Source organism: Anguilla anguilla, chromosome 18, assembly GCF_013347855.1.
Source record: "Anguilla anguilla isolate fAngAng1 chromosome 18, fAngAng1.pri, whole genome shotgun sequence".
In the NCBI taxonomy this organism is placed as follows: Eukaryota; Metazoa; Chordata; class Actinopteri; order Anguilliformes; family Anguillidae; genus Anguilla; species Anguilla anguilla.
Genome location: NC_049218.1, coordinates 30,785,590 through 30,807,869, shown reverse-complemented (window position 1 = coordinate 30,807,869; position 22,280 = coordinate 30,785,590). Strand labels below are relative to the sequence as shown.

General features: G+C 44.2%; 1 protein-coding gene and 1 pseudogene across 1 annotated transcript in view; one reads left to right on the top strand and one right to left on the bottom strand.

Annotated features, from left to right (window-relative positions):
- The window catches only part of LOC118218143 (receptor-type tyrosine-protein phosphatase epsilon-like), a 22,181-nt gene extending 179 nt beyond the window's left edge, over window positions 1-22,002 (top strand). The window contains exons 2-19 of the mRNA XM_035400565.1: window positions 1,250-1,323; window positions 2,237-2,272; window positions 3,074-3,207; window positions 3,791-3,881; window positions 4,277-4,353; window positions 4,487-4,523; window positions 4,689-4,786; window positions 5,347-5,466; window positions 6,169-6,332; window positions 7,413-7,548; window positions 7,879-8,028; window positions 8,445-8,538; window positions 17,528-17,604; window positions 18,001-18,135; window positions 18,656-18,781; window positions 19,567-19,718; window positions 20,627-20,762; window positions 21,223-22,002. Of these exons, the coding sequence (XP_035256456.1) occupies window positions 3,187-3,207; window positions 3,791-3,881; window positions 4,277-4,353; window positions 4,487-4,523; window positions 4,689-4,786; window positions 5,347-5,466; window positions 6,169-6,332; window positions 7,413-7,548; window positions 7,879-8,028; window positions 8,445-8,538; window positions 17,528-17,604; window positions 18,001-18,135; window positions 18,656-18,781; window positions 19,567-19,718; window positions 20,627-20,762; window positions 21,223-21,297 (1,689 nt within the window). The 5' untranslated portion in view covers window positions 1,250-1,323; window positions 2,237-2,272; window positions 3,074-3,186 and the 3' untranslated portion in view covers window positions 21,298-22,002. The remainder of the gene's footprint in view (window positions 1-1,249; window positions 1,324-2,236; window positions 2,273-3,073; window positions 3,208-3,790; window positions 3,882-4,276; window positions 4,354-4,486; window positions 4,524-4,688; window positions 4,787-5,346; window positions 5,467-6,168; window positions 6,333-7,412; window positions 7,549-7,878; window positions 8,029-8,444; window positions 8,539-17,527; window positions 17,605-18,000; window positions 18,136-18,655; window positions 18,782-19,566; window positions 19,719-20,626; window positions 20,763-21,222) is intronic.
- Window positions 9,805-14,397, bottom strand: LOC118218144 (annotated as a pseudogene).
- Window positions 22,003-22,280: the final 278 nt, after the last annotated feature.

The following is a 22,280-nucleotide window of genomic DNA, read 5'->3' as shown; positions in this document are numbered from 1 at the left end:
GTGTGCTCCTGTAGGTCAGTAGTGCACTGGCTGGGTGCTTCTGTTGGTCTGTACTGTACTGGCTGTGTGTTCCTGTAGGTCAGTAGTGCACTGGCTGGGTGCTTCTGTAGGTCTGTACTGTACTGGCTGTGTGCTCCTGTAGGTCAGTAGTGCACTGGCTGGGTGCTCCTGTAGGTCAGTACCACACTGGCTGGGTGCTGCTGTAGGTCAGTAGTACACTGGCTGGGTGCTCCTGTAGGTCAGTACTGCACTAGCTGGTGCTTCTACAGGTCAGTACTACACTAGCTGGTGCTTCTGTAGGTCAGTACTGCACTGGCATGTAGTTCTGTAGGTCAGTACCACACTGGCTGGGTGCTCCTGTAGGTCAGTACTGCACTGGCTGGGTGCTCCTGTAGGTCAGTACCACACTGGCTGGGTGTTCCTGTAGGTCAGTACTGCACTGGCTGGGTGCTCCTGTAGGGCAGTACCACACTGGCTGGGTGCTTCTGTAGGTCTATACTGTACTGGCTGTGTGCTCCTGTAGGTCAGTAGTGCACTGGCTGGGTGCTCCTGTAGGTCAGTACCACACTGGCTGGGTGCTCCTGTAGGTCAGTAGTACACTGGCTGGGTGCTCCTGTAGGTCAGTACTGCACTAGCTGGTGCTTCTGTAGTTCATTACTACACTAGCTGGTGCTTCTGTAGGTCAGTACTGCACTGGCATGTCGTTCTGTAGGTCAGTACCACACTGGCTGGGTGCTCCTGTAGGGCAGTACCACACTGGCTGGGTGCACCTGTAGGTCAGTACCACACTGGCTGGGTGCTCCTGTAGGTCAGTACCACACTAGCAGGGTGCTCCTTTAGGTCAGTACTGCACTGGCTGGGTTCCCCTATAGGTCACTGGCTTGTGCGGGGCGGTGGCATGTATTAGGCCCCTCCCCCTGGGTGGGCCATAGATCAGTAACAGCTGCACAGGGCTGAGCTGGATAACGGATAGCAGCAGTGAGGGCAGCCTCCTCTCTCCAGTCTGTCTGAGCTCTACTGCTCGTGATCCCAGCTCAGCCGCGGCTCTCATGAAAAGGCTCAGCCATCCAGCTTTCAGATGGTAGGTGATCATATACATATATATATATATATATGTATGTATCTGTGGTCTGTGTGTTTCCAGTGACTGCTGTACATTGAGGAGATCTGAGAAAGATATTGTCATCATTGTCATCTCTCTCTCTCTCTCTCTCTCTCTCTCTCCTCCTCCTCTCACTTTCTCTCTCAGGTTTAGGAACCATAGGAAGGCAGACGTTACTACAGTTGACAAAAAGCTACCGAATGGCTTCTTGGAAGAACAAGGTAATTTGTCTTCTGCTGTTTATGCTTGTTGGTTTATATTTGTTCCTGGACTCACACACGTGTGGGCACAACATCAAGAGACTCTGAGCACAACCTCACACACTGTGCATTTCACTAATGCTAATGTGTATTATATTGAGTGCTTGGTTTAAGTGCTGAAGTGTGGCTTTCTAATGTTTATATTTAGGAGAAGCAGTGAAGCCATTTTTTATATATTACATGTTGATGTACATCAGTGGTTCTCAAACTCGGTCCTGGGGGACCATTGTGTATGCTGGTTTTTATCCCAACCTCAACTGAACCACAAGAGTCTTTGCTAAGCACCTTGATTAGTAGACTCAGGATCAGGTGTGTGCACCCACACTGGCCCTTTCTGGATAAGACTGGGCACCCCAGCTCTAAAACATGAAAAGCACCTAAGAAACTTTAAGAAAAATGAACAGCTTGTTAAAATTCTGGTATTACAGTTGAGGTTGGAATGAAAAACAGCATACTCAGTGGTCCCCCAGGACCGAGTTTGGGAACCAGTGATGTACAACAACATACAAATTTGGAGAGTAAAAACCAATGTTTCTGGAGGCAGCAAAAGTGGAAAGTCATGTGACGTCTCATCGCAGTGTTCTGTGTGGAGCACCTGTCCTTATCTGAACCATGATTCTGTGTGTGTGAACTGTACACTTCAGGCAACAGCGTTTCTTCTTTTTAAACAGTGAACAGCAGCATATAAAATGCTGCACTTCCGCTGCACTGAATCTTTAACAATATGGCCGCCTGGTTGAAGTACTGAGTCTTCCACACACACAACAAGCTTTACTCGACAGCAAACCCTTCCCTTAAAACAGCAGAGCTCTGTATAAATGGCACTCCGATGGAGTAAATTGCACACTGATGGTGTCTTCTCCTCCTAACGAAGGACCACGCTGTTGCCTCCCTCGGCTGCATCGTTCAGGTCGGTACTGAGCGCAGTCTGCGTTTCCCTGGACTGAGTTTCACTGGGATCTGATCGCGCTGATAGAGACTCACAGTCACATGATCTGAAGATAAACCAATCAGTCGCTTTCACTAGCTGAACCATGCTATCTAACAGACGTGGCACTGTTAATTTCAATGGTCTGTTAGCAGTGTGTCAATGATATGCTAACAGGTCGTGTTCAGGGACTTGGATGATTGCTATGATTAATGTATAATATAGTGGTATATATTGTATAGACACATACAGTACATACACTGATACATTTTAGTGATAATTTAGGAAATGTATGAACTATTAAGCAATTCAGTTACTCATAATTACAGCTAATCATAACTTCAAAATCAAGCATGTACTTCAATCCAATCAGGATTTTCACAATTAAGGTTGAACCCCAATCATCTCTGCATTGATTGACATGAATGAGTGGATATTGTAGGTGTGGCGTGATTGTTCTACAGGTGGAATCTGATCAGATAGAGATGCCTGATAACACTGATTTCTGCATTTGGTGGTGCTGACCTATAACAATTATTTGACATTGGTCTGTTTGGGCCCAGCAGAAAAGTGTTTCAGATGCAGTGAGCTTTTTTGTGTGAAATGTGCGCGTTATGTTTTACACAGAAATTACCGGAGCCTCGACTTTAAATGGCTGACTGGCGCACAAGTTGCGTTTTGCCAAAAGTACTGTAATCACCAATCGTGATGCTGGGTTGTGGAGGTGGCGCCCCCTGGAGGACGTTTTAATCAGTCTGACAGAACGTTCCTGATGCCTTACAGAGCAGCAGACGGTGGTTCTGCTCCCCAAATTCCCGCCCGCGCCCAAGTACTTCCCCATCCCCGTGTCCCGTCTGGAGGAGGAGTACCGCCAGCGCTCGGCCGACGACGGGAAGATGTTCCGCGAGGAGTACGGCGTGAGTCCCGCCTCTCGCACGCTCGTTCGCCCTCGTTCATGCTCGTTTTTCCCAGTTTAGCCTGTCCTGCTTCTCCCAGCACGGCGGTCCACTGCACAGGGACACAATCACATTCGCCCGTCCTGGGGAAGGGGGTGGGTGATGACGGTTGGTCAGGGTCAGGGTTCCCCAGGTTACTGTTATTTCAGATCCCTGCTGAGAGAGATGCCAGCTTCAATTTGCACAAAGTCTCCTGTAGTACTGTGTGGTCTGCAGTGTGTAAAATAAGTCAAATAAAAACATAAAGTTACCTATACAAAAATAACATACATACACCAAATATTCTTTTTGTATATGTGTGTAATGCGCACACACACACACACACACACACACAAGCAGTAAAATGTTATAAAATTGTGAAATAAAATCACAAAATAAATGGCAAAAGCGCTGTGCACACTACACAATATGTCGTGAGCACATTAACACGAGTGCCAGTTTTGTGTGCCTGATTTATTTAGCTCAGATTGCCTTCGGGCTGCAGACCGCGGGTTCTCGGTTTCGCCGGTCGCCGTGGTTACCTCTGATGTGTGTTTTGTCGTAGTCTCTGCCCAGTGGCTGTGCTCAGGGCACCTGTGATGTGGCCAGCAGAGAGGAGAACAGAGAGAAGAACAGATATCCCAACATCCTCCCCTGTGAGTCCGGAACCTCTGCCAAAATCCTGGAGCGAATCTCGTACACAGGCTGCTATCGGGAGGGTGGCATAGTCAGTAACAAGTGAATAATGTGACCCGAGAGTTGCAGGTTCAGTTCCACACTGGGGCAATTCCTCTGTCCCTCTGAACTTTAATTTGGGGATTAGACATAAGAATAGGGATATCATTTGAGTTGTTGGGATCTAGTTTAATGAGGTGTGCGTTTATATTATATGTTAGTCAAAACTTAAAGAAAGTGAAAAATATATTTTTTTAATGTTTATATATGTGTGTTATTTAGCTTATTGTTCACTTTTAGTTGATTAATGCAGGTTTGTATGTACACATTAATGGTTCATTTTAAGCCTCAACGCTAAGTTTGTTTCTTTTCACAGATGACAACTCCAGGGTCGTGTTAACACAGATTGATGGGATTAAGAGCTCAGATTACATAAATGCCTCATATATCGATGTGAGTTATCGTTATGTGTAAAATACATGCTAATTTGGTAGAGATTAATAATCATTAATACATAAAATATACACAGTGCTATACAATGTACTGAAGACATTGAACAATTTTGACACTGGTTCTTTTTCACCAGGGTTACAAAGACAAAAACAAATTCATTGCAGCACAAGGTAAGGGTTTTTTAAACCAAAGATAATTTATTTAACAAGGAGTCTGCTTTCCTTCCTGGTCTGATGTATGAGTTCCCCTGACAGAGCAGTAGGTCTGAAAGCACACAGGGATCTTGATCACTTCCGATTGACAGAATCACATTTGAACCCACCCCTGTGTTACAGGTCCCAAACCAGAAACGGTGGCAGACTTCTGGAGGATGATTTGGGAACAGAAGACAGCGACCATAGTGATGCTGACGAACATAAAAGAGAGAAAAGAGGTGAGGGGGTTTGTGGTTATCTATTTCAGCAAAATCCGTCCAACAGCTAGCAGCAATTACATCAATAATATTCCTGCCATTTGCACTTTTCATTTCCTTTGCATTTCCTGCTCACCATTAAACTAAATAGTTCAGTTTATTCAAGGAACGTATTGCCTTTAACAATTTGAGTAGGGAAACTTAATCTGTTAAACTTTCAAACTACTCTGAGTTATATTCAATGTCTTATTCCATTTTTTAAATTGAGAAAAGCAGGTGAAGATTCACCGCAAATTTCCATTGTTGATTTTTAGAAAATATTTTAGTGCAGTGAAGAAATCGATAAAATTAAAACGTTTGGTTGAGTGGCCTTCTTAAGCCGATGACTAAATACGAGTTAATGAATAAATACATGGCTTAGTCTTTTAGGAATGAAAATGAATCTGATTCTCATTAAATGATTTATGTCCTCTTTCTCTCCCATGATTCAGACTGCCAGTGGGAGAGGAATAGACAAATAGATAATTACATTATAGGTGACGAAATTTGGGTCACTTCAAATCTTGCCTCTGTTTCCTCAGGATAAGTGCCACCAGTACTGGCCCGAGCAGGGCTGCTGGTGCTATGGCAACGTGCGGGTGGTGGTGGAGGACTTCACTGTGCTGGTGGACTACACCATACGGAAGTTCTGTGTGCAATACGTAAGTGTCTGCCCCGCCGGAGATGCCACTGTGAGCGTACGCTGCAAATGCTCACCATAAATTTCATTTTTTGGATCAAAACGATAGTTTAGATCTTTTTTTTTTTAGAAGTGTAGTGATCTTTTTGAGTGTAGACTGCAGATGACTACCATTCATTTCTTGTATTTAGGCCTACGTCTTGGGCCAAAGTGACCATTTGAAACTATATTTAGTAGCAGGACATTTTCCAAAGCCGAGCACAGAAACATGTCCTTTTATTTCTGTTACCATATCGTAATGATTCCCAGATTCAAAGGCAGCTACATAGGTTTCAAGGATAGTGTCCTTTCTAAGATTAGAATATAATTTCATAAAGGAAACTGCGCAGCAAGTTGTTCAACAGATGTTCTGGCTTTTAGCCATAGATTTATACTGCGGAGGATCATAATGATTAAATGCACATTTTGATGTTTGAATTCAGCACGACAGAGGTAAAGCCTTCCTTTCCAACATGCTGTCCTAATGTAGATTTGTTCCACAGCAGGGGGGGTGGGTGTAGTTTTATAGAATCTACCACAGGACACGATTTCACGCTCCACAACAAAGACGGGGCGCTAGCGTATGACTCACGCTCTTCAAAGTCCGGCCCGAGGCGGGGTCCTTTGTGTGTGCGCGGTCGGGCTGGCGGGACCGTAATCTCGGGCCGTGCCTGTGATCCTCCAGCAGGGCGGCGACGGCGCCAAAGCCCCCAGGCTGGTCACGCAGCTGCACTTCACCAGCTGGCCCGACTTCGGGGTGCCCTTCTCCCCCATCGGCATGCTCAAGTTCCTCAAGAAGGTCAAGACCGTCAACCCGTCGTACGCCGGACCCGTCGTGGTGCACTGCAGGTAGGCGGGCGGGCGACAGCGTAGCGAAGTAGCCGCTTGAACTTTTACCTCAGAATAGCAAAACAAAACAAGTTTTTTTTTTTTTTTATCATTTGTGAGGTTTTGTTTGTTCCTCCGGCATGATTCGTCCGCGTGTTTTCTGGAACCTCCCCGTGGAAGTCCGAGCATTTCATAACTTTGAAAAACAGACCAGCGCAGAAATATGCGCCTCCGGTCGCCAACTGCTGCGGCAGGTGGCCGCGTTCGCGCCCCCGGTGGTTGAATGGGGCCCTCAGATTGGTTGTTAACACCCCGAGCTGGAATGCGAGACCGCGGCTGAGAGGAACTCGGGCCGAACGGCTCTGTTCGAGCCAGCTGCGCGTGATTGGCTGAGAGCCATCCGGCTCTGGCCCACCTGTCAGGGTGTTCCTCCATGGTGTTCCACTGAAGGTGGTCACATGACTGTGCCAAGTCCACTGGAGTACCGATGTTGTCATCGTGTGCATTTGCCGCTCTTTGCATTAGAGTACGTTACATTGCCTTACGTTCCTGTATATCGGTGTAAATATAGACACTTGTCCAACGAAAAAAAAATGTAAGTGCATTCCATTTCATGAGTAGAAATTATTTATTTGTTTCTACTGGGAATTATTTTGGAAATAATTGTTCTTAGTTTTATGTAATGTTCTGTGGGCACACACATAAATAGTAGAGTTTACTACAAAACTAATTATGTGTTTAACACAAAACATTAAAACCAGTCCTTTATATCCACTATAAACCTTCCAGAGACCCGTGGCACCTTGTCTTCCAGCAACACAGCATCCCTACTTCCTGCAGGTTTAATCACTACTTCCTGTGGGGTTTTATTGTGATTAATCACTACTTCCTGTAGGGTTTTTTGTGAGTAATCACTACTTCCTGTAAGGTTTTATTGATTAATCACTACTTCCTGTAGAGTTGTATTGTGAGTAATCACTACTTCCTGTAGGGTTTTATTGTGATCGATCACTACTTCCTTTAGGGTTTTATTGTGATTGATCACTACTTCCTGTAGGGTTTTATTGTGATTAATCACTATTCCTGCCCCACCTCTTCCAGTGCTGGCGTGGGACGGACGGGCACCTTCATCGTCATCGATGGCATGATTGACATGATGCACGTGGAGCAGAAGATCGACGTCTTCTCCTTTGTGTGCAAAATACGAAATCAGCGCTCGCAGATGGTCCAGACTGACGTGAGTGCCCTCTTGTTGTCGGAATGGGTACTGAGTCCACATGCCGCAATCTGGAATGTGGAATTCCACATTCACATCATTTCATATTGCTGCCATCTCTTACCCTTTGTATGTAGCATGTTGGAATGGGAGGATGTTTATTTATTTATTTTTTTGTTGCTATTTTAAAATATAAATGGCATTACAAGAGAATTTAAGAGCTTAAATGGCGTGGATGCACACGCATATGATCGCCATGTTTTAATAAGACAAGCCATGTTTTCAGCATTGGCATGTTCCATAGGGACTTTTTGACCAGGCTGTATATTTGGCTGTTTCCCTGTCCCACAGATGCAGTACTCATTCATCTACCAGGCCCTGCTGGAATACTACCTCTATGGGGACACAGAACTGGACATATCTTCTCTGGAGGGTCATCTGCACAAGCTGCACAACACAGTGGTACCCCTGGACCGGATCGGGCTGGAGGAGGAGTTCAAGGTAAGAGCTGCTGCTTGAATCATGTCTGTCTCGTACACAGACGTCATAACTGCCATTTCAGTTCATTCAATTATCACGCTCTCACTGCTCTCCTACTGCCAGTGCACACTCCTGTTTCTGTGCTTGGGATTTAAACTCAGTGGAGCTACGATCCTCCTCTACATATATTTTGGTACACACACACACAGGTACACACACACAGGCACACACCCAATGTGAATACTGTCCCATACCGTCCCATAAGAATGAATGCCCTGCAAATCTAACAAACTTCTGGTTTTAGTTTAATGGATACAAACTAGCAACATTGTTCACTTAAACTAAATTACATACAAATTTTACAGTCACATTGCATCTCTAGCATGTGCATTATCATTTACCCTTGTTTTCATTTATAATGTTTCATTTCCTATTAGAAATTGACCAACGTGAGGATAATGAAGGAGAACATGAGGGTGGGGAACCTTCCAGCAAACATGAGGAAGAACCGCGTCCTGCAGATCATACCATGTGAGAACACTTGCCATTCCTCTTACTTCTTACCTGCATTCTGCTGCCATTTTTCTTGGGAGCCTTATCACCCAACATCTGTGCCTGACCTCACTAATTCTCTTCTGGCTGAATGGAAGCAAATCTAATATCCAGTGGAAAGCTTTCCCAGAAGCTTCAACCAGCACATACGGGTGTGATATATTAGGGTGCCATACTTTTGGCCATGTAGTGTATATAGCAAGCTACTTATCTAAATGTTATTGCTATATAGTAATTATTATGATATGTCATTATAAAAGTACCCTAATTAGTCATCTCCCATGTTGTTCATTCTAATTAAAATACTGAGCCATAGCAAGTTGGCTTTTCCAGTAATACACCTTGTTACATTCATTCAGCTGACTGGCTGTCTCAGCTGGCTGGCATTACACTATTATCACAAAAGCTTCCATTACACTTCCATTACGCATGCCTATACACTATTTTTAAATTACACAGCTAGCAAGCTAGCTAGCTATGCTTTGGCCATTTCATTGAAACTACAGTGTGATGCTATGCTACATAGCTGTTCCACCATTTAATGTTGCCAGCCATTAAGGTTCAGTATGTAGGCTGTGACATCATCAGACATGTCTACTGAGCAAAATGCTCAGATTAGCTCCTCTGGAAATGCATATGGCTGTATAAATGGTGCAGCCATCACAAGAAAAACAAAAAACAAAAAAAATAAAACAAAAGAAAACCATAAAAAAGATCTTTGTTTTGCAATATACTTTTAATTAGATCTTATAATATATCGTAAATACATACATATTCATCAAAGTAATATTCAACACTGTACTAGTAAAATCATTGGAGCTAGTAAAAGTACTAGTAAAATCATTGGGATGGTTCTTTAAAGGTTCTTTTTTTTTTTAGTTCTGTGGTGGGAGCATGGTAGGGGAGAGGAGGGGTCAGTGCTGTTAAAACAGCCAGTGTGGGCATCACAAAAAAAAACAAAAGAAACCACAAGAAATCATTTTTTGCTATTGATTTTGATTAGATCTTATGAGACAATACATATTCATCAGAGTAATATTCAACACTTTACTAATAAAATATATTTTTTGTGTTTTGTTTTGCGGTGGGGGTATGGTAGGGGGAGGAGGGGGGTCAGTGCTGTTAAACAGCCTGTGCGGGCTCAGAACGTAAAGTCTGCTTCAGCCATGTCGATAGCCCAGGCAAACTTCTCTGTGTGAGTGTGTGTGTGTGTGTGTGTGTCTGTGTGTATGTGTTTGTGTGTGCTCACCAGGCGAGGGTAATGCGATGGTCCAGGTAGTTGAGTTTGGAGGTTCCTAGGGCAATCGGTTTGCCCTCCTCCATTTGGCCAGTTTCAGCTCTGTCTTGGCCTGGACCAGCTCCTGCGTCTTAATTTTAATCTGCAGGAGCAGGAAAGAGAACATGGGAGCAAGAACAAGACGCCGTCTTCATTCCTCCTCCCTCTATCTTTCCCCACAATCTGTGCTCTACACCTCTTTTTCCTCCCCTAATCATTTTCCCAGTGCTTATGGCTCCGCCCCCTCGTGTACCTTGGCCCGCAGGCTGGCCATGGACTGCTCAAAGCTCTTTGGCTCCGCCCGCTGGTGGTTACATAGAACTGCAACTGCGCGGTTTGCCCTGTTATAGGCGAGCAGCTTCAAAGCCTGGCCATCTGACTCTATCATGAGAGCGAGAGAGAGGGGTATTACTGTGGTTAGGAGTGATTTTATTAGATGCACAGGTATATGTAATTGGATGTCGCTATGATGATATAACTCATATATGGTGCATAAGACTGGCTGTAGGGGTGGGACAGGTAACAGGTAAGTGTACAGGTGTGTAAGGCGGTGCAGAGGTGTAGATACTCACTGCAGGACAGTTCTGCCAGTCTTTTCTGCAGGGTTATGGAGGTGTTGTAGGTGCGAAACACTTTGGCGGTCAGACCGGGCATCAGAGAGCTGAGATATGTATTCAGAGTGGACGTCTGAGCAGGGATGAGAGAGTGGGAGTGTTATAGACACACACACACACAGACACACACACAAAGAGATTCTCCATTCAGCTATAGATTTTCAGCAAGAAAAGAGAAGCAATCGGGTTCAAGACTCACAGTCAAACAGATCATCTCCAGCCTGCTTGTCCTCCATGAAAACCTTGAGGTTTTTATAGACCTAGAGCACAGAACAACAGGACAGTGCATCGGAACCATTCCGGATAAACACGCGTTGCTGGGGGGAAGAAATGTGAATGCAGCACTGAGGAAACATCGAGGAAGTGCTTAGGCCGATGTCTACACTTACCCTCTTGATGACGGGCACTCGGTTGCAGTAGCGGATGGAGTCTTTCCCCAGGAAGTCAAACTCCACCACGTACTCTTCCTCGCCCAGGTGCCTGTGCAGAATGAGGTGCTCCACGTGGAGGGAGCAGCAGCCCACCGTGTCCGCTGTCTCCCCGCCACCTTCTCGTTCCCCGCCCTCAGGGCCAGCTGCGGCGGAAAATCGAATCTCTGTTCGTTTCGTGATTCGGTCGTAACGATAACGCAGTGGACCTTAGCATCTCAAACTGAAGGGTGGTGGACGTTTTCACAACTTGAGACCGTGTGCTCAGCCAGTGTAGAGACAGCAGAGACCCATCTCAGACAGGAAGTCCCGCCCTCCACTCACCTTATCGATTAATTAGAGAGCGGTGGCTCTCTGCCGTATCAGCATCTCTTTGGATTCCATGTCCTAGTAGTACTGAGACCGGATCTGGTCCACGTAGGAGCTCAGTCTCCTGGCCACCTCGTACTTCTCCCAGTTCTTCTCACCCTGGGCGGACAGTACAAATTGCTTACTTTGCCTGCTGTTACATCATTTCCTATCCATAAGATGGTCCACATATTTCATGTGGTTTCTGCAGCTTCTTCTGTTACCCTCTTGTGTGGGTTGGGTCCAGCATGTACCTTAAGCTTGGAGCTGGCATTAAGCATGATGTATTTGTAGGAGCCCTCAATGTTCTCTGTCCAGCTGGCCAGCCATGTGACATTGTTGTCATGGCAAACTTCCTTCCACCTATGACCAGCAGGGGGCTCTGGGATTTCGGATTGTCTGTGGGGAGGGCGAGGGTGAGCATGCATCACATGTTGCAATATACCCTCACTCCCAGAATGCATCATATGTTGCAACATATCCTCACTCCCAGAATGCATAACATGTATCAACATGCACTCACTCCCAGCATGTTTACACTTAGCAACATGCCTCTAACTCCCAGCATGCTTCATTCCCACCATGCCTATAGATCCCAGCATGCCTCTTACTTGCTGCATGTTACGGCTGGCTCGCCTGGCCGCAACAAACAAAGTCCAGATGGATCAAAAACAAGACAGAAACTGATCTAAAAACAAACCCAGACATTTATTAATCTAAATTACAAACAAAAACCCACAAAGTTCACAAAACCAAAGCTCTCCCCACAAATCACAAGACCCAAAAAAAAACTCTAAAACTCCCCTGCCTCATACTACTGGGCTTATATTGGGCCACAGGCAGGTGGAAGCAATCAGGCAATTAAGTAATTAAGCAACTGCCTCCACCTGCACTACCCAGGCAAGCAGAGGCAGGGGACGTAACACTGCAGTTGATGATGACATCCTCAGGCTGAATCCTCCTCTTCAGCATGCCCTGTTTGGGGTGGTCCCCTCGGCCACGGAACAGGCCTGGGGGCTCAATCCAGAAGTTTCCAATGTGCTTACGGTGCTGGTCCAGAATGCAGTAGCCATACTCTTCAGTAAGCCTCGCATTAGCAGCTTTGATGGCCTGAAAACACACAAGTAGTAACAAGTGAACACTAATGAGACTGGGAGCGGGTGGGACAGGTAGAGAGGAAAAGGAAATGCTTAAGAATGAACCAAGCTGTCAGACTTTTAACCCCGCCCACCTGGTGATGATGCCACGCCTACCTGTTTCTCCTCCTTGCACAAGTTATGTTGGGCCTCCACCCTCCTCTTGTGCAGGTTGAAGAGCTCCTGGAAATCACACTTATCCAGGTCAGTTATCAACATGCTGAACTCAGGAGTCATCTCCTGTTCAGAGAACCAAGGAACCTGATTTACAAAGAGCTCAACAAATCAACTAATCTACCCAACAAAATCAACTAAATGCAGTCAGTCAAGCCTCCATCACCCCACCCCCCCCCCCCCAAACCCCCCCAAACCCCATTCTCCACTCTCTCTCACCTTTCTCCAGTCTGTAAGGAAGTTGTTACGGAACACCTCTTTGGTAGTGTACTCATGGTCCAGCATCTGAGCGTAGAAGAAGGCCACTTCCTCTGCATGGGGATTCAGTTTGACTGCTCGCCCTGAGGACAGAGCACACGCACACACACAGATTTCCTCAGGTTACAACACACACTCATCTTTCCCTAGACATTTTTAAACGTAACGTGCAAAGTCAAGTGGGATCTGGCTACATCTCCGTGCTCACCATTATAGTAGAAACTGACACCATCGGGAAGGGGCTGGCATTCTGTAAACAGCGGTCCCTTGGGTTCAAGAAACTTCCATTTGGTCCCATCTTCATTCCTTTGCTCCTCCCACCTTATAGAGGGGGAGGGACCAAATGGAAGCGGGAAGAGGAAGTGAGATAACATAGACACCGCTGGATAAGAAAGCTACAAAAACAGTTTAGCCACCATGTAGCCTGGTAATTTACTCAGTACTCATGCAAATACACACACAGAGCATGCTCTGTACCATTGCTGGTTTCCCTCTTCTTCCTTCACAATGGGCCTCATGGGTTTACTGTCCTGTTCAGGCTTCTTTTTCAAAGACAGCAGGCAGTCTGTGTCTTCCTTCTGCTTCTGCTATGGAAAGAGCAAGGGTCAGCTGGTTACGTAGAGTTTCCCCCATTCTTGAATTTATCTTTCTGAGCTATGTATATGTGTGTGTGTATGTGTGTGTGCGTGTGTTTATGCACACCTTCATGTCACCAGCAAACTTGTTGCTTTCTTCCATGAGTCTCCATTTCTCCTTTAGATCTCCTTCTCTGGGGGGAATCATCATTTTCTGCTCCTTAAGCTCCTCTTGCAGGACCTCGCTCTTTCTTCTCTTCTTTGTTTTCGTCCCTTTCGGCTTCATATTCACAACCATCTCATTCTGAAGCTCCGCCTCTTTTTTCTCCTTGTCAATCTCATGAAGCCCCACTTCTTTGTGCTTTTTCTTTTTCACCTTTTTTTGGAGATCCACCTCTTTTTCCTTTTTCATCAGCTCATTGGACCCCACCTCATTTTTCTCTGCCTCTAGCAGGGCATTTTTAGCTTCTTTCTCTCCCTCCGGAAGCCGCATCTCTTTTTGTGACTGAAGCTCCGCCTCTTTTTTCTCCTGAATAATCTTCAAAAGGCTCGGCTCTTTTTTCTCCTGGTCAATCTTGTGAGAAGCCCCGCCTCTTTTTGTTCCTTTTTAATCACTTCCTCCTGAAGCCCCGCCTCTTTTTTCATCTTAATCACCTCCTCCTGAAGCCCTGCCTCTGTTTTCTCCATAATAACCTCCTTCTGAAGGCCCGCCTCTTTTCTCTCATTCATCATTGTCTGCAGAATGTCCAACTCATTTTTCTTCTTCTTTATCATCTCCTTCAGAAGCTCTAGCTCTTTTTGCTCAATCTGAGCAATCTCCTTCTGAAGCTCCACCTTTTTCTGTGCCGCATTAATCATCTCCGTCTGAATCCCCACCTCTTTCTTCTGCTGAATGACTTCCTTCAGAAGCTCCGCCTGTTTTGTCTCATTCTTGCCAATCAGTTCCTGAAGCTCCTCCTCTTTCTGTGCCACAGTTATCATCTCCGTCTGAATCCCCACCTCTGTCTTCTGCTGAATCACTTCCTTCAGAAGCTCCACCTGTTTTAGCTCTTTATTAGCGATCTCCTTCTGAAGCTCCGCCTCTTTGGGCCCTTAGTAAACTTCAGAAGCTCCGCCTCTTTTGGCTGTTTCTTAGCAATCTTCTGAAGCTTCGCCTCTTTTAGCTCTTTTCGCTTTGCTTCTTTTTGGTTCTTGATTTTCATCAAATGCTTTTTTAGACCCGGGTCTTTCCCCTCTGCAGTGTTCTTCGTTTTCTTCCTGAGCTCCTCATCCTCATCACTCTATCTCTTCTCATTTGATGGCCTGGTCTCTTCCTTGCTCTGCTCTTTCAAAGCTGCCCTCCTCTTCATCTCTTTCTTCCAGATTTTTCTGAGCCTCTTTCTCTCTTCTTCCTTATTCCCCCTCTTCATCTTCCCTGGCCCCGCCTGTCCCTCTCCCTGCAGCCTCCTTTTTTTATCCTCCATCTCAATCTCTTTTTTTGGGCCAGCCTCACCCTCCACCTTTTCCCTCTCCCTTTTTATTTCACCCTTCTCCTCCACTCTCTTCTTTTCCATGTCCCCCTTCTTTCTTTCCCCTTCCATCCTCGCCTTTTCCTTTCTTTTTCGGGCTGAGATTAGCTGTTAGCTTCATACCAGCTAACAGTGTCGAAACATATTGTCGAAGAGCAGCCCTAAGCGGAGGCTAATTTAGGCTACTGCTGATTGAGCAGAAGAAGGACTAAATCATTTTAATGCCTCTTGAATGGGTTTGCCTTGTGTCATTTCTGGGTACCTAATGCACCACCTCCAGCTCCAGTTCAAGTTTTAATTAGATTTGACTGAACTGAATTTTATTTCATATCGCTTTGCATTTAACCTGCTATGTTGCTTATCTATGCAATAGCCTCAAATAGGACAGAACGATTGCAGGAGCAGCCAGGCTGTCTGATTACCGCGTTCACGTCATATGGGAGAAGAAGACTTCCCATCATGCTTCGACTTGAAGGGTTCATCACGCATTGTATTCAGTTGTGAAACTCAAGATGGCTTGAGTGCGTTAAATAAATATAAAATCGCGCATAAAAAATAAAACACATACACAGAAAATAATATGGCTTTGTTAACTTGAACGGTTGGAAAGTTCCTAGGCGTGGAAGCAATTTTTCTTTCTGCATTCACACATTTTCGTATTTTACTGCCAGTTCTGAGATAGCTATCCCAAGAGAGTGGTACAGTTTTTAATCCTAAAACCCGGAAGTAAGTTCGCATTTTTGCGCCGTGGGTTCCGTGACCGTCGTCGGATTCCAATGCTTTTTCCCCATAGGGATTTAGTTTTTTGCCGAAAATAAGGTATGTGGGTAACGTAAACCGTAGGAGAGTTTCAGGTTTTGTATCTCCATTAATACCGTAACATTGGGTTCCGAAGCTGTAATGTGCTTTTAAAAAGTAAGTTGCTAACAAGTTTCTATATTTGGAACTACTACAACGTTCGCTTTGTGGCAGCCGTCTAATAAACGAAATCTTCATGGGGGTAAAGCATTGGAAATCTGCCGAGGGAACCCATGGCGAAAGAAACGGCTTTTGCCTACAAAAAAACATAACCACTGTAACACATCCATGTTCCCTTTAGCCTGGCGAAGCGATGGAACAGGAATTCCTTGTTTGGGTGTATGATTATGTCACGCTTCGGTGGTCTATTTCGACCACTCCCATATGACGTGATGCGGCGTAAATGCCGTAGTTTACAAGTGTGGTTTTTTGAACACAGCCTGTGTTCTAACTACAAACATTCCGTCAGCTGACATCTCCCTGCATTCTGACACCACCCCACTGTGACATCACAGAAGGTATGAATCTGTATGTGTAACTATGTGAAGCCTTAAAATTCATGTTCAAAATATGCTAATAGTCAATAGCCCAGTTCACCGTTTTTGCTCCTCACCCCAAATAAAGATCGTTAGCACTGTTTGCTATAGTAGGTAATACATGTGGAATAGCTGGCCTTCACATTGGAGGGTAATTGAATTGACACAGTAATGGCAATAAGCTGAAATACTAGCCATACATGTCTTCACAGGGAAAATAGATGACGACTATTATTATTATTATTATTATTATTATTATTATTATTATTATTATTATTATGATTTTTATTATGATTATTATGATGATGATGATTATTATTATTATTAGCAACAGATCATGTGTTATAATATTTAATTGATTTTGGTATGTACCAAAGAGACTGGCTGTTAGTGTTATGATTTGTCATAGCCACAGAGATAAATCTCATCTAATCTTTTAGCAATTAGTTATATTTACAGCTAAATCAGTCCTGATGAATTAATACAAACTTGGACACACTGTTCAAGGTGAAGCCGGAGGGTTATACTCACAGAGAAGGAGGCCATGGTCCCAGAAAATCAACAAGTACAAGTTTTGATGCCATTATCTTCCTTTTTCTTGAAATAAAATATCCATGACTATGAAAGCTGTTACCATCTGTGTGTAAAATGTCCGATCTGAAAATCAGTTGATAATAGTTTGCATTTTATCACATCTTCCACTGTGACATAACAGAGGTAAACAATACTGAACATTCTAACCTACTTGAACATTCTATTTCTTTTATGGTTTTCTAGTCAGAATTCCTACTGTTTTCAAGGCCTGTACTGTACACCAATTTGTTTAAGGGTTTTCAACATGAAAGCTAATACACTCATGCAAAGCATAAATACAGCTCTAAATACACACAGTACATTGAAAAATATTTCTTCCTAAAGTTATAATTAAAGAATATATTGTCAGAATGGCATGCTGAAACAAATACTATTCCGTGTTTGAAAGTAAATAAGCATGGTTCCAAAGCAATACTACCCCTTGGTTTCTACATTTCTGTGATCTGGTCCTGGATTTCTTCATCTTGCCTTTTCAAATGGATTAGTCTTAACATTCAAACAACAGTGATGACAAGAAACAAGTGGTTAACTCAGTCAGTTAATATCAATCATTCTGTAGGCAGACCATTTTTATGCTAAATATGGGATGATATGTGGATATTTGTGGTATACTTTGTGTATGACTCAATCATCAGTTTTGCTATTTGTTAAACATGCTTGTTACGATGTGATAATGAGAGCACAAAGCTGATTCTCTTTCCTAAAACTTGTTTTTGTTCCTAGATGATTTCAACAGAGTAATCCTGTCTATGAAAAGGGGCCAGGAATTCACAGATTACATCAACGCCTCCTTCATAGACGTAAGCACCCATCCACAGCCCTAACAAGCCACGCTGGCTTTCACTGCATGTACGGTACCAGGCGTTCACCGGTCTGCTTGGTGAAGTTAATTTCCTGGTTTGTGCTCGAAACATCCCACCGGACACTAGGCCCTCGTTTTATTCCGGAAAACTCATTGAATTTCTTTTCCCTAGGCACTTTAGTCTTTCAAGTTCCCTACTGACATGTAAATTAGAAATGTTAGAAGTGAGAGGAGAATGGTGTTATTTCTCTGTAAAAACTGCAGTTTAACTGAAAGTGTGAGCAGGAAGTGTGTGGAGAGCTCATAAGAGGTTATAACGCGGTATTGGCAGTGTGTTGTGTAACTGTGCTGCTGTGTTACTCTGTGCTCATGAGGCTGTGCTGGTCTTGCGCAGGGCTACAGGCAGAAGGATCACTACATGGCCACGCAGGGCCCCCTGGCCCAGACGGTGGAGGACTTCTGGAGGATGGTGTGGGAGTGGAGGTGCCACTCCATCGTCATGCTAACCGAGCTGCAGGAGAGGGAGCAGGTGGGTGAACAGGGCTGCGGACAGGCCCTCTTCATTTCAGTCAGATCCTCGTCAGTTCAGTTCTTGTTCAGTTCAGCCAGTTCCTCTTCAGTTCACTCAGTTATACATGTCAGCAGAAATTCAATTCATTCATTCAAAATGCTCATAGAATATTTTTTCATTTATCAATTCATGAATGAAATTAAAATTATTTTCCTGAGTTGACTGAATTGAAATAGAAATGACCCCCCAGCCCTGTAGGCGGAGCAGTATTTCCACTGCATGGGGAGTAACTAAATCCAAATCCAAAGTGAAATCAAAGTATAATTCTGTGTCTTTCATTTAAGTCCATTGTGCAGATCTTATTTCATGTTATTTATGTATGCTTTGGTCCTGGAATTGATATCTGAAGCAGTTGGTCCTTTTCCAATTGAGATATCTTAACACATCTGGCATTCAGTGGAAATAAATAAATAAATACATAAATACCAATAAATTTACCTAAAATGCCTACATGTGACATCTGAATTATTACACGCAGGATAAGTGTTTCCAGTACTGGCCAGCAGAGGGCACTGTGACACATGGAGATTATGCAGTGGAAATCAAGGGGGACACGCTGTGTGACAGCTTCAGCCTGCGAGACCTGGTGCTCACCTACGTTCCGGTAAGTTCCGTGCGCAGCGTGTGCAGGGGAACAGGACTCTGCAGGTTTCCTGGTTTTCCAGAATCAATGCCGGATTTTAAACATCATTGAGTCATACACTATATGGCCAAAAGTATCTGGACACCCCTTGGTCTGGGGATGTTTTTCATGATTGGGCTTGGCCCCTTAGTTCCAGTGAAGGCAAATCTTAATGCTACAGCATACAATGACATTCTAGGCGATTCAGTGCTTCCCCAGCAGTTTGGGGAAGGCCCTTTCCTGTTTCAGCATGACAATGCCCCCGGCAATACAGCAAGGTCAATATAGAAATGGTATTGTCAAGAACGGTTTGGAAGAAATTGGCTTGCCTGCATAAAGCCCTGACCTCAACCCCATCCAACACCTTTGGGATCAATTGGAAAGCCAACTGCGAGCCACGCCTAGTCGCCCAGTCAGTGTCCGACCTCACTAATGCTCTTCTGCCTGAATGGAAGCAAACCCCTGCAGCAATGCTCCAACATCTAGTATAAAGCCTTCCCAGAAGAGTGGAGGTTCTTATAGCAGAAAAGGGTGGACAAACTCCATAAATAATGCCCTTCATTTGGGATGAGATGTTGGATGTCAGGTGTCCACATACTTTTGGCCATGAAAAGTATTTAATAAATTTTTTTCATTTCATTTTGCAGTAGCATATCTGTGGAGTGAATGGGGGGAGAAATGCCTCATGTGTACTTCAGCACTGCGGCAGCGTTGTAGCATGTGACTGGGTAATGACGCGCGACGCGCGCACGTCTCCTTCCCCACAGGAGAATCAGACGCGGTTCGTCCGCCATTTCCACTTCCACGGCTGGCCCGAGGTGGGGATCCCGGCCGAAGGGAAGGGGATGATCGACTTCATCGCTGCCGTGCAGAGGCAGCAGCAGAAGTCCGGGAACCACCCCATCGCTGTGCACTGCAGGTGCTGATCTCAGATCAGCCAACACCGCTGGTCTTAGTGCTCCTATACCGCCTGTCATGTGCACCTAGCACCCTAAAACCACTGGTCTTAGTGCTAGTCATACACCCTTTGCACCCTAATACTGCTAGTCATGTGCACTTAGCACCCTAATACCACTGGTCTTATGCCCTTACTAGCCTAATACTATTGGTTATACATCCTTGGCATCCTTTCACTGCTGGTCATAACATTCTTAGCACCCTAATACTGCTGCTCATACACCCATAGCACCCTAATACTGCTGCTCATGTGCCCTAGCACCCTAATACTGCTGCTCATGTGCCCTAGCACCCTAATACTGCTGCTCATGTGTCCTGAGCTCTCTAATACTGCTGCTCATGTGCTCTAGCACCCTAATACTGCTGCTCATGTGTCCTGAGCTCTCTAATACTGCTGCTCATGTGTCCTTAGCTCCCTTATACCACTGCTGATTCACCTTTAGCACCATATTACTGCTGGTCATACATACTTAGCACCTTTATACTGTTGGTCATGTGCACTTGGCACCCTGATATCATTCGCATCTGGATTTGGATTCGCAAGGCAGCACCTCATCACACACCGGCGACCCCTGCTGGCAAATCAAGGACCTGCAAGTCTACTTGTTAAGCTGTGCGTAAAGCACAGAACCTCCCACTGCCTTAGCGAGCCCGACTGCTGAACTGTGATGTGATAAGAAGCGAAGTTTGGCATCTTATTAGCACATGTTTATCCGTTCTCTCCTGAATTGATAACATAGATTGCAGCAGTGAACGCTGGTATTTAATCTGTGGAGAAAAAGCGTAAGGATGAAAGCTGGATATTAAGGCCTGTATTAATAGCAGTGCTGTACTGTGTTCTGCCGCTGAGGACTTCTCTGTGTTTCACAGTGCTGGTGCAGGGAGGACGGGCACGTTCATCGCCCTCAGTAACATCCTGGAGCGGGTCAAAGCCGAGGGGCTGCTGGACGTGTTCCAAACGGTCAAGAGTTTACGGATGCAGAGGCCCCACATGGTTCAGACTGTGGTACGTATGGGAAACCGCTCCATCTTGGAGCTTGGGCTGCAGTGCAGAGGAATGGCTTACTGCATCACAACTGAGAAATCAGTTGAGCCCAGTGAGCTGAATCTGGAATCTAGACGTCTAGATGGGGGGAAATCTAGCTTGAGAGATGTTTTGATATACACAGACTAGGTTTACTCTGGTATAGCTCAGGTATTTCCCGGATATAGCTTGGCTACATTCTATTTTGTTAGAAAGCTTTTCAACCAAATGTAGCTGGGTTTTCACCCGAATGCCTAGACAGTGTTCCATCGACTTTTCATCACAAAAATGTTCACTGGGAGATGTCTTGGAAGAATCACAACATACAATCTCTTCACAAGATAGTCATCTCTTAAACAGTAAATGTTAATTTGAAATGATTTGAATAAAAGTTTAATAAATGTTTTGAAAGTTTCTAATCTCTGTCAATTCCCTCTCTCAGGAGCAATATGATTTCTGCTACAGAGTGGTACAGGACTTTGTCGACATTTTCTCTGACTACGCCAATTTCAAGTGAAGACTTTGCCTTAAATCTTCCATTTCAGGGGAAGGAAGTATTTTACGTTAGTGATGCTATTTGGTCAGGAAATCTTTTTAACTGAATTAAATGAAGATCCTGTTTTACTATGCACTTGTACTTAAAGGTTACTGCAAATAAATAATAGCTGTACTGTACTGTAATATACTTGTGTTACTCAGTTGATGAGATCTGTAAATACCAAAAAAGATTTTCTGATTTAACAATTTGATATGAATGGAAGAATTTAGGGAAGAATGGGATTTGTCATTGTTAATTACCTTTGGTCCCATTGCAGTAATTATGTGTAAAGTACCTGGGCTCATGTTTTAACATTGTTTTATGCCAACCGAGAATTATTTTTAAAGATTATTTAAATGCTATACACAATATTTATACTACTGTAGTTTATGTAAATTGTGTTTTTATGTGATGTTGCTGCATATGATCTCTCAATAACATTTTATCAAAATTTAGATAAATTTCTATAAATGTCAGGTTTTATTTATTTTCATTGTAGGTGAGTTATAACATTATACAAAGAACGTTATGTGTGAAATCCTGTGTGTGAAATATTATTCAGGATGCAAAACATGAGGAAAAAACTCCCAGGCAGGACAATAACCAGAAAAAATAAATATTATTTTGGATCATAAAACATAACACTGAGCAGCAATCAAACCAGATATATTCAAAAAAAAAAAACAGGCTGACATAAATTAATTTCTTGTGCAAAAAGCGGACGCAGAAAAAAATGCATTAATAAAAGAAAGCAAGAGGAAATTTTCACTTTCATTCAGTGCGTCTGATTTCCAGCACCTTGTGAAAATGAATAATATGAAACTACAGTAAAAGAAGAGGTGGGAAGTCGTTCCTCTGTTTGAGAGCTGAGGTATAGGGAAGAGGTTTCCAAACTGCAAGGATTTTCTAAACATCTCACCACTGTAATGTGCTTTCTCGTTTGTGTGTTTGCATAAAGCAGT